The 12,330-nt window shown below is 38.3% G+C and overlaps 1 protein-coding gene across 1 annotated transcript in view; it reads left to right on the plus strand.

Annotated features, from left to right (window-relative positions):
• The window catches only part of SETD3 (SET domain containing 3), a 35,438-nt gene that overhangs the window by 6,143 nt on the left and 16,965 nt on the right, over positions 1 to 12,330 (plus strand). The window contains exon 5 of the mRNA XM_009998018.1: positions 435 to 691. Coding sequence (XP_009996320.1) covers positions 435 to 691 — 257 coding nt within the window. The remainder of the gene's footprint in view (positions 1 to 434; positions 692 to 12,330) is intronic.

A 12,330-nucleotide genomic window follows, 5' to 3' on the forward strand; every position in this document is an offset into this window, starting at 1 on the left:
TGATCTCCTTTGTTGCAGGACTTGCTTATTATGCCAACCATCCAGTTTGGAATACCTAGAAACTTAGTGGAATAATTTACTTTTCCTCTTTGTTTCTGGCTGAGCACACTAGACATCTTCCAGAAATGTGTGTCTTTTCTTTTGAACATATGTCGTGTAGCTTGTGTATAACACTTGGAGATAAAATGTTCTGAGGTACTGAGAGCATTGTTCTAGTGTCTTCATGTCTTCCAGTATGCAGTTGTACATGAGGCATTTACTGTGTCAACTAACTTGCAGCATAAGACAATGTGGGCAGCTAAATATTTTAGAAAACTAAAAAGTTTTTGTTGTTGAAAATTCTTATGGATCATATCATTTTCATTTAAAGTAAATCTAGGATGATATTTTCTATGAACAGCTAATCAGTGTCTCACCTTTCTGGGTTAATTCAGGATCTCTGTATTCTCAAGATCGAATTCTTCAAGCCATGGGCAATATAACACTGGCATTCCATCTTCTCTGTGAGAGAGCCAACCCCAACTCTTTCTGGCTGCCCTACATCCAGACACTTCCCAGTGAATATGACACACCTCTCTATTTTGAAGAGGATGAAGTGCAGTATCTTCAGTCAACTCAGGCCATACATGATGTTTTTAGCCAATATAAAAATACAGCTCGACAGTATGCCTATTTCTACAAAGTTATTCAGGTAAGCATCTTAAATGTGGTATATAATACACATTGTTCTCATTATTATGGAGGCAGTTGTGAAAACAGGGATGCTAAATAATAAAGTAAGTGTACTGCTCTTAAAGGGTTGAATCATTAAAGCAATTTCTGTTTAAGGCTGGCAAATAATGCTATTTCTCTTATTGTCTCTTAAAGCTAATAAAAGGTAATTTGTGTAAGACTTAAGCTCATACGGTCAAAGTAACATCTCTCTAAAAATAATTTATATTCTGCATCAAAGTCCATGCTGCTAAGAGTAAGAAAAGCTACAGTTTGATCAAAGAAAATAATGTACATGAGATTACTTTAGAGGAAGACTGTCTTTAGAAGCCCAGTGATAGTGATATGCTGTAGATGGTAACAAGCCTGTAATTCTCTGCCCTGTTATATATTCTGATATGGGAGCTGATATGGCAACTCATGGAAGAAGACTTCTCAGTCTTATATTTTTGAGACTGATGCAGTTCAGTTTGGTTTGCAGCAATGGGAAACCTTTGTGGAAACAGTATTTAAATGGCCATCTTTTTGAGCTTTACATTAGTATATTCAAGAAAGTGTTTAGCACTGTACTGTTACCTTTTGTATGAATTGTTAAATGTGACTTCTGGTCAGAAATCTAGACAAGATTTTTTTTTTTAATTCTCCTCACAAGTACTTTATTGCTTGTTTTATATTCTTATATAATATAGCTGTTGTTTCATGTTGAATGTGAGCATGAAGATAAATCAGGTAGGAATAGTTTGTCTGATTTGTTCTTTGGAGAACACACCTGAATTTTAGGTGTGTTCTGGTTGTTTGGTGCCATGTTTCAGCACTGCCACATAACCACAATTTCAGCTTAATGTTTCTTCACTAGTATTGAGCAAATGTCACATTAGGAAGAGATATAATTTCATCTGGCTCCAGGAGTGCCAAGTGAATGTACTGACTATCTATTATTAATGTGTTTGATGAAAACTCAGAGGGATGTTTTAAAACTTTGGTTTCTGTTTTTGCTTGCAAAAATAAAAGCTTGTAATTTATTAAATGGTGGGGGAAAAAAAGTTCATAGAAAAAAAAAAGCCTCTTTCTTCCCTAAAGCAAAGAATCATTTCTCATTATTAAGAAAAGCAATAATGAATTTATCATCATCTTGCATGCATTCATCATGTTCTGAACAGCTGATCCACAAAGCACTAGTGCTAAGGGTAATTCATGAGTATATGGAAAAGGGAAGAAGAGGTGGGGAGAGAAGAATTTATTGTATAAATGAAAAAAAACCAAAACAACAAAGCAAAACCACTTTCCTGTTAAAGGCAGTGTACTCTGCAAGCTTTATGAATGTTAGATTTTTATATACCATAATTTCATTCAGTACTACATAGCATTTTAACAAAAGCTGTCCTATTTGACCAGGTTTTTGATATTGCTTCAGGTATGTAGACTAATATTTTTTAAAATTTGCAATTACACTTTTTGTAATACAAAAGTCTTATTACTATACTTAGATTTATTAGATTAGCTGTTCAACTGCAGAAAGTAAAACTAGTAAGATCTCAAAATAAAAGGTGTTTTGTTGAAATTTGATGACACCAAAAAAGGGAGTATTTTGTGCAGGCAAAATTTTTTAATTCCTTTGCAGCAATGTTAGTCTGCAAAATGTTTATAATGGCCAGGGGAATGAAAGGGTTAACAAATAATTTCTTCAAATGCTTAATTTTCTTTCCAAATAGTATTGCTAGACTGTTATTAAAATAATTTGGCTTCTGAGAGGTGTGCAGTTTTAAACAGTTTGACAAGTGCTGGTCTGTTTTATTTCCATAGCTTCTCTAAAAGGGTGGCTTTCTCAGAATGCTGCTCTAACTGCTTAGTCTGGATACACATGAGAAATGGGCAGATTTTATGCAGTTCACAGCTGTTGCAGGCTAAACTGTCATCTGGCTTGATAAGCAGAAACAGGTGGGATGTTGAGTAGACAAAAATAAATCCTTGAGCATGTTAACCAGGCTATTTAAACCACACTGACAGCCTTCTAAACATATGTAATTTGATAACTAAAAGATAGTTAAAACTTCTTGCAGATGCACTTTAAAGTGCATTATTTGGCCCCTGCATTGCTATCAAAATACAGTGAGTGGTAAAAAAGTACTTTCATCGCAGCAGACTTGTAGTTTGCAAGATGTTTTTGTAGTTTGTTCCAAAGAGAAGTTTTGGAAACTATGGGGTTTTCTTTTCTCCTGGAAGGTATGTGTGTGACTTCTATTAACATTTATGGGCACTGCATGCCTACTGAAGGGTGAACAGAGCCCAAATATTTATGACAATGTTAGGGGTTTTTTTTGTACGCTGAAATGTGGTATAATAGGCACAAGAGGGAGCCATATAGATTAAAGACATTCACAGTGTGATAATATTCCTAAAGAAAGTACAGCCAATACGGAACCTTTTTTAAAGAATATGCAGTGGTCTTTGTGTTTGACTTTCCGTTGCATCTGTGTGCCTTTTTGTAGTCATCTACAGAGAAGCTTTTGTAAATCAAAACAAGATACCAAGACAAGGGGTGCTCTTAGAGGAGGTGGAAGTGCCTCAACTCTATTTACATTCTGCCTGTTAAACCAGTGCTGAATCTTTTCCCCAGGTGTAGTGAAGGCTGTTATTAGCTGCCTTAATAAAAGACAATTTAATGATAATTTTAACAAACTTTTAAAATCTCTTAAGTAATAGGTCTGAAACTAGCAGAGCCCATCAGCTAGCCACAGCTTTTGCTGTGGTAGCCAGCTGTATGCATTCAGTGGCATTCTGTGAAGTAGTATCTGTATGTAGCTGCCTCCTGCTTGGAAAAAGGATCAGTTTTGCAGGACTGTCCAGGATGTCAGTTTGGCATTGATTTAGACAATGTTTTCAGCCTGTAGTCTCTGAACCACTGAGGGACTACAGATTTTTCTAAAGGGCATCAGCATTTAGAGCTGTCTGTAAATAACCAAGCAACGTGGGTGACATTGCAGTGGGTGTCTGCTATGGGCTGCCTGATCAGGAGGAAGGGAAGAGTGGATGAGGCCTTCTACAGCTAGAAGTAGCCTCACATTTGCAGTCCCTGGTCTTCAGGGGGGACTTTAGCCACCCTAATGCCTGTTATAGGGACAACACAGCAGGGTGTAAGCAATCCAGGAGGTTCATGGAGAGCACCAGTGGAAGAGGATCAGGTCAGGCAATACTTAAGCAAACTGGACATACACATGTCCATGGGCCTTGGTGTGATGCACCCACAAGTGCTGAGGGAGCTGGCTGATGTTGTGAGGTGACTTTGAACTATCCTAATGACAGGCAGAGGTACCTGAGAACTGGAGAAAAGCAAATGCCACTCCTATCCTCCAGAAGGGCAGGAAGGAGGACCAAGGGAACTATAAGCCTGGCCACCCCACCTCAATCCTTGGGAAGGTGGAACCTTGACAGGCTGGAGAGATGGACTGACAGTTGATATCAGTTCAACAAGAAGTTCAAAGCCCTCTACCTGGGGTGGAATAATCCCATTAATATGTTTGGGGACCAGGCTGAATATGAGCCAGCAAAGTGCCCTTGCAGCAATATGGGCCAATGGCATCCTGGGCAGCATTAGGAGTGTTTCCAGCAGGTGGAAGGAGATGATCCTTCCCCTCTGCTCAGCACTGGTGAGGCTACACCCAGGGTACTGTGTCCAGTTCTGGGATCTCCAGTACAAGAGAGATTGGCAAGTAAGAATTTTAGAATAAATCCAAATAGAGAAAGCAAAGTGACCTGTTAAACATTTTAGCAAGTAAATTTAATATTATTTGACTCCACTTTGTTTCTTTGCTAAGTTAATGAGCAAATTACTTGCTTTCTTTGCTTTCTATCAAGCTACTGTTACTAGAAAAGGCAAAAGCTGCCTTATGAATCACACCTTTGTCTTTTTTTTTTCTTTTTTAATTAATATAATCTACTTGGTAGAAGACATTAATACCTTTAGATAATATCTGTAGTCTGGTTTGTATCCAGTGTTCCACAGGAACGCTCTCATGCCAGTTTTCTGATTAGTGTGTATTGACTTCTGGACAGTGCTTGTGAAAGTGTTACTGTAGTCCCATTGTGAGTACAAACCTTGCATTAATCTCTCTAAAGATGTTTTGATCTGTTTGTTTGCACTATTGGACGGAGAACATAAGTTCCTGGAGGCTGTAATCCCCTTTGATCAGACACTAAATTTGATTTATTATTCATATAAAATTTGACTAATTGATTTAGTGTGAATGAAATTCTAAAATCTAGTTAATAGCTGTTGGGCACTGGAATATCATTTTGGTGAGGACATTCTAACACATTAAGTTTTAGATCTCAATATTATAGCATCTTTAAAGTCTGGTATCACATTTGCCTCTTCAATATTGAGTATATTAGGTGAGATTTCACATCTCTAGCTCATTTTTGACACCAGTTTTTAAAGCTGTGTTGATACTTTCAATATGACTTACATGGCTCTTACATTACTTTTCTAAACTGTTCTAGTCTATCCTATTCCAATAAACATTATTTCCCAGGTCAATGTGAAGTAGAACGTCTGGTCTCTCTCTGTCTTTGGCTTTAACATTCTACCATTTAACTTTCATGTGCTAAATAATGTTTTAGTTGAATGCAGAGAAGTATACTGCCTTTTAAAACACTCTAAACTATTAAAATGTTTGGAACTTGTTTATTCCTTTAAAATTAATAGAATATAGAATATTGTAATGCTTTTAAAGAGTTCAACTAATATGTAGACAAAAGTAAATGAATTTGGAGCAGAATACAGTTTTGATCATGTACCAGGTAGGTCCTTAGCTACTTGATTTATACTCATTGGCATTAATTTTTTCAGAAGTGATGTCATCAGTGACACTGTAAAAATGCGTGGAAGAAAGATGGTACAGTTGTAAATCCTATAATCTCTTTCCTATTTGTTTACTTATTTACTATACATGTCAGCTTAAGGAGAGCTTTCAAGTTCCATTGAGTGGGCAGTTACAAATTTTAGATAGTGTTACTACTTAGATTTGCTTTGTCTGAATTTCAGTGCCTGAGTGGTTCTGTTTGATCAATAGTAAATCAATAGGCACTTAATAATGGAATATAGTTATGCCTTTCTGTGTTTTTTCCTCTCTGTGAGGGACAAAATATTGTATTAATCTGTTTTGTTGGCAGCAAACTGAAGATTGACTGTGTGCTTGTACTGTACCACTTAGTGTATCTGCCATAAGGTGGTTTAGACTTCGCAAACATGTGCCAAATTCCTGATTTTTGTGTCACTTCTAGTATATTCCACACCTGGCTGCGATGACAATAACAGCAGATCCTGGGGCTTTGTTGGGCCATTCTTGTGACTGCCTCTCTCCATCACAGAAGCAGCTACAGGCTTCACTGGGTTGTGTCTGTCCATCTCAGACAAATTAAGAGCTCAAGTCCTTGCGTGGGTAGGAGATCTGCTGCCTTCTTCCCCCGTTCCTTCCTTGCCTTCCACAGGAACATGGCAGCAGCTCTGGGCTTTAAGCCAGCCGGACACAGGAGGAGGTGTTTGGCTGTTCAGGCAGCATTTGCTCCTCAAGCAGCTGTTGCCTATCTTCTCCAAGGAAAAGGTGGCAGGCCATATGGAGGCATCCTGTGGTCCAGATTCAGCTGATGGCTGCCAGTTGGACCGTGCTGGCCTAGACTGAAATTCAGGCACGTCCCACGTGGTGGTCTGCTATTTCTTACAGTCAAAATACTTTAAAGTTGAAGAAGGGCAAACAGGATAAAACATATCTTTAATTTTGAATATAGATTTTATCTTTCTTTGGATATTCATTATTAAGATCTCCTAATCAGTAGGATTTAATTTATTTGATATTCTGCATGGTTTGGATTCTGTTATACTAGCCTAAACACCCTCTTCCCTCTAGAGGAACAGATATACTTCAAAGCTTATATGCCAGTGCTAAACAAAATTTGTTTCTGCACAGTTTAAACCACATTTGGGAGGAATAATATGTTCTCTTGTTAGTATTATGGGCTTTTAAGGCATTTTTTTTGAAGATGAGGTTCTCAACCACTCTCCTTGTTGAACATGCAGATAAGCGTCTGTTTTTACAGCCAATAGCAAGGAGAGGGTTTTTGTTTGCTTTTCTGTTTGTTGCTTTTATTTTTATTTTTTAACTGAGTTTCACTTTCTGGGGCAGTTGAGTTTGTCTCCAGAGATGATGTCTGTGTCTTTTGTGGAAATGAGTGCCTCAGCAGACATCAGGAGATCATCATGCACTTACAAGTATACTTTCTCATATAAAGTTTGTACTTATCATGCAGATTAAATATTTTTCCTGATATAACAGCAGCTACAAATGTTCCATAAATTTAAAATATTATAACAAGCTGATGTTTCTTAGAATGGAATACTCAGAGGATGTATTTTTTAAGCACTGCAAAATTATACAAGGGACTTATCTTTGTTAAAATTAGTAATTTAACTAAATTACAAAGTGGATTATCCTCTTCAGTCAGACCCAACGCTAATACTCCACACAGTAGGAGACTGATATGTTGCAAAGTAAACCAAAGTTTATTTTCTTGTACTATAGTTTGTATGCAAGATTGAGGAGGAAGTGATAAATTTTTAGTTTTGGTTGTGTGTGCACTATAGTCCCAGTACATCTGGTTCTGGGACTTACCATGCTGGTTGTGCAGTATGGTACCTTGGTTATGAGATGATTGTGATCCAAGCTCCCACATAAGTGGCTCCTGATGTGGACTTTCCTGCGAACTTGAGTAGTTGATCCACAGGCAACAAAACTTTGGGCATACTGCATAATATTAATGCTTATTAGGAAACCCTTCAGATGTGGAGGGGTTGTTAATAGGAAACATCATCCTTGTTCTTTTAAATCAGTTCACTTCAGGTTTTCCATCACAGCATTTTATTTGTGGCTTGTCATTCACTGAATTAATAGTAAAGTTCTGTGATTATATTTGTGCATGAACATACTACACGTATGTTGCACTCAACAAAATGAGCAAGGTAAACCTTGTACCTTAGGAGAAGTCTAAAGAGTAAATGGTGTGTCATGATATGCAGGCATAGACCTTTGCAAGGAGACTCTTTACTGTCTATTGTATTGTACCTGTGAGAATGAAATACTGCAGACTGAACCTCTCAATCTAAGGCTCAACATGAAAACTAAACTCCTATTTCATGAGGAGATCTACCAAAGGAGATGAAGACCTAGTGTGTCTTTCTGCTTTGTGAATGGGGACAGGAGGAACTGGGGAGGCTTTCTCATTGCAAAACATGTCCAGGCTTGGGTCAGCTTGCTCTTCCCATTCACCATTTCAGCCCTTAGTGGGATTGCATTTCGTTCTAAGTGACTTTGTGAAAGGACAAGAAAAGATACAGAAACTTTGGTCATATTGTCATATCTGAGTGTGCTCTTTTCTGGGAAAGATTAGTGTTTTACAACTCTGTATGTTAAGTATTCTGTAAATTGAGTAATCAAGAAGTGGATGCTAAAAAGTCTATCACTGTCTTGCATCTGATTAATAAAGGAGATGAATAAAGGAGATGCCCTGGGATTGGTAGGCAGGGTTTTTGTTTGCAGTCAGTTCAGAATTATTTCTGTGAACTCCGTCAGCTAAATGGTAATGTTCACTTTGCATGTGAAGTGGGGTGTCAGTCCTTCAGACCCTTGAGTTAGGAGCTGATGTCCTGGTTTGAGTTGTCTGTCATGCCACTGCTGTCTCATCAACTAAGAACAATTTTTGCAGGTAGGAAGTACAGAAAAAAGGAGAGTGCAGTTAAATTCCATTGCACCAGAAGGAGTCGTTCCACTCGGCTTCCGCTACATGAATCCCCTAATAGTCTGGAACACTGCTTTCTTGTGTATTGTCAGAAAGTAAATAAAAATTACTGACATAAAGAATAAGCAAGAATATTAGTTAGATTTAATAAGTTTAAATCCTATGGTACCTTTTTAATTTTATAATTCATTCTATTTGGTTTTGCAAAGTAGGATGATCTTTCTTCCACTAGAAAAGTCATGTAATGGCACAGGTTTGTGGATGTAATTCCTAGTGCTTAATGAAGTGGGCTGTTTCAAAGTTCCAGAGCATGCCTCTGTAGTTATGAAATGTTATTATGTTATTACAAAGTACAATAATCTTTGGCTTTGTCTCCTGCCCTGTACAGTGAACTGCCTCTCCCTCATCAGGTTAGGCAGCATATGTCCAATGAAAAAAGCAAACTCTTGTTTCTCTGTAGATCACTAGGATCCTCCATTCTGAATTCCTTGTTTTACTTAGCTTTAGGGCAGTTAAAGCCTCAGCAGCTCCACAGAGAGGAGTTTCTCTTCAAGGCTGCTGCTTCAAACGATTTCCAGAGCTGGAAAAGGGACAGTAACCAGCAAATGCTGACAGATCTTCCTGCTTCTGGCCCTGAAAGTGTGTGTGTGCCGTGTGTTTCTGTGTTTCTACACCTACACATTGGCCTGAAACCATCAAGTAGCATCCAATAAGGCTCATAACAAAATCTCATGTTAATGAGTACATTGGAAAGAAAGGAGATTCTAAGAAGAGGAGGAAAAAAATTGTTCGGTCAAAAGGAACAAACCCTTGGGCTTTATGTTCAAAGGAATGAAGGTTAACAATGTGGAAGCTTAAACTGTTTTTTTGTTTCAGCTGTTTCAAGCACCCTTCATGTTTTGGGAGCTTAGAGGGGGGTGGAGTGATGGCCTCACTATAACCTCCGTACATGGTATGATGGTTTTCTGCAACAGAAATGGAGCTGTTTCTACTTCAACTGTACACAAGAGGTTTTTCAGAGTTTTGAAATCTGATACAGCAATATTGATGCAGCAATTGCCCATAACTTTGCCTTGGATTTGTGACTATTTGAAATAATTCTTCACAAAAATCCGACCTTTGTATCTACAAACTCAGGAAACCAACAGAAACAAGGTTTTATTTTTTTTTTGTTATGTATTACAGTGGAGTAGTAAATTAATCCAACGGTCAGCTTATCTCAGCTGAGAGGTGGTGACTTTAAAAACAAAAAAACCCGCTAATTTTTATCACATACGTTGAGTTAATTCATTTTTTCTTACTCAGAGTATACAAGGACTAATGGTACAAAGGAATACTCTGGCCAATATGACTTCATACCAAAATACATCAATTCTTTTCAAGACATCTAGTAGCATAGATAGGAACACAAATTTAACACTATGTTAACTTTTGTATTCTGATTTTAACTCTGACATTTTATTGCATATTACAGTAATAGGACTTGTACTTTGCATCACTTGGTAAACAAGCAAATATTAAGCCAATTTTAGTGTAAATTCCTTGCAAGATTTGGAGCTCTGATAAATGAGCTTTGGCATTTCGTGATTGATTGGAGTAAGGGGTTACTGCTTATAACAATCTGGCTACTTTTACAGGAGACTAACACCCTTGTAAGCTGGATAGAAGTGAAGGTTATGATGGCTTCTCAGCTGAAAAGGCACCCACCCTTTCTACACTTTCTACATCATATTGTCCAAATAAAAACAAGCCGCCTCAGAAGTGGAGGAGTCCTCTAACATCTAGTTCCTAAGACTGGAGAATCATTATCATGTGATGTCCATCCAAGAATATGATGGAGAAATTATTAGTGCTAAGGCCCTATGTGGGCATCAGGAGATTGAACATGAGACACTAACCACTGCATATTCCTGCTTCCCAGAAAAAGAAAAATGTCTGAAAGTGTATTTATTTTTTATTTATTTTTTTTTGCCTCCCCCTCCCCTTCCCCTTTTCTCGTTGCCATACTGAGTAACTGGCTTCTAGTCTGATAGTGTTTTAGGTGACTAGAATAACAGTCTGTCTTTTTCCACAGTGGCTGCAGACAATCTGGCAGCAATCACTGTTACTTTTTAATATTTCTGGTTATTTTGAGATATCCTCCAAATGTCTCAAAGAAGGCTTGGAACACTGAAGGGGAAGAAGCTGCTTTCTTTTTTTTTTTTTTTTTCAAGAATAGCAGCACCAGGAGGAAAATGAAATTCAGCATGCCACTATTTGTTTTTGCAGTGGTCATCACCCTGATTGCCAGTTCTGACAATATTTTCACAGAAAGGGTAACTAAATAGATGGTATTTGTTCTTCATAATAACTCTTTCAGCAGAATGTCAGGACCTGCATCTAAATGAATATATTCACATTTTTATGTTCCCATTTTTTTATTTAAAGCTTCCCCTCTAAGTTTCTGAAACTACTTCATACAGATTTGGTAAGTTAAAATTAGGGTTTGTGCAGTGGATATTGTCACATTTCAAAGCTAGTCTGTAGAGACCTAAGTGAGTGAACCTGTAAGAGCTAGGTTTTAATTATTATTATTTTTACATATTAAGTGTTTGTTTAGTTTAAATACGTCTGTATCTTTTTTGATCACCCTGAGCAATTTGCATGCTCTGCAGTCATCTTCTATACTTTATTAAATATCTGTCAATTATAAATATCAAGGTTTTACATTAATGTCAAGACAGTACATCAAAAATTCATGGAATATGTGACTTTTTTCGAGGGTATTTAATACTTAATGCATTTGTGTCATTTTTCTTTCTAGATATATTGACAGGTTTTATTAAGTGTTTGTTAGGGAGATTACATTTTTACCAAGGGACTATAAAGAGAAGCTGCATACTAAATCATTTTTTTAGTCAGAATATTGTTCTTTTTTGCGTGTCTTCAGATTCTTACAATCTGTAAGATTTTTAAGAGATGTAGTAAAATAGTCCAAGGCAGAAATCCAACATGATCAACTGTGCTGACGTACCTTAACTTTAAAAAAAGCTACTAGAATATTGTACCGTGGAATGTTATAACTAGGGTAATTATGTACACTGGGATGTTATTCTGCCTTCTGTCTCTTGCGGCCATTTATTTTTGTCCTTTATTGTTTTATGTGAATTGTCTGGATGGTCTCTAAATAGGGGCAGTCCCCAGGTTTCAAAGGTTTACAAGTGGGGGGTTACAGAGCATTTGGTGGCATCCAGAATTGTGCCTGGGAGGGTTGTGTGTCCAAGTTGTCTCCTTACGGAGGGACCTCACAGCAACCTGCCAGTTTAATACAGCTTTTTCTCATGGAGAGGACAGTGGCAGCGTCTATGTATCTTGCTTCCTAGAGGTGTTTGCTCCAAGGTGGGGCTGGTACTCCTTGTGTAGAGCGTGAGTAGGACCTGAGCAGGTGGATGGTGTTCAGTCTGCACGCTGTTAAGCCCTTCGTAGTCTCTCTAAATGCATTTTGACTGCCAGTGCGTTATGAGCAAACTGTTGCTGTTTGCGAAAGGCTGTATTCCGCTGGGAGTTCTTGCTGGAGAAGAGGGAGGAGGCAGCATCAGGGCATAGAGGACGGACCGGCGTTATACCCGGGCTCTTTCTGCTACGATAAACTTGTCAGCCCCCCTGTTAGAGGCAGCGCAGCGCTCTTTACGCTCCAGGTGCAAACAAGCCCCCCAGCACTGGGGTTTCAGAGCGTTGGGATAACGCCCAAGGTCTGCGGCGGAGAGGATGCGTTTTACCTTTCTGTTCCGTCTCCTGCTGGGGTTGCCGGGAGGGGCAGGGGCCGGGGCCGGGGCCGGGGCCGGGGCA

Source organism: Chaetura pelagica, unplaced genomic scaffold, assembly GCF_000747805.2.
Source record: "Chaetura pelagica isolate M959 unplaced genomic scaffold, ChaPel_1.0 scaffold354, whole genome shotgun sequence".
In the NCBI taxonomy this organism is placed as follows: Eukaryota; Metazoa; Chordata; class Aves; order Apodiformes; family Apodidae; genus Chaetura; species Chaetura pelagica.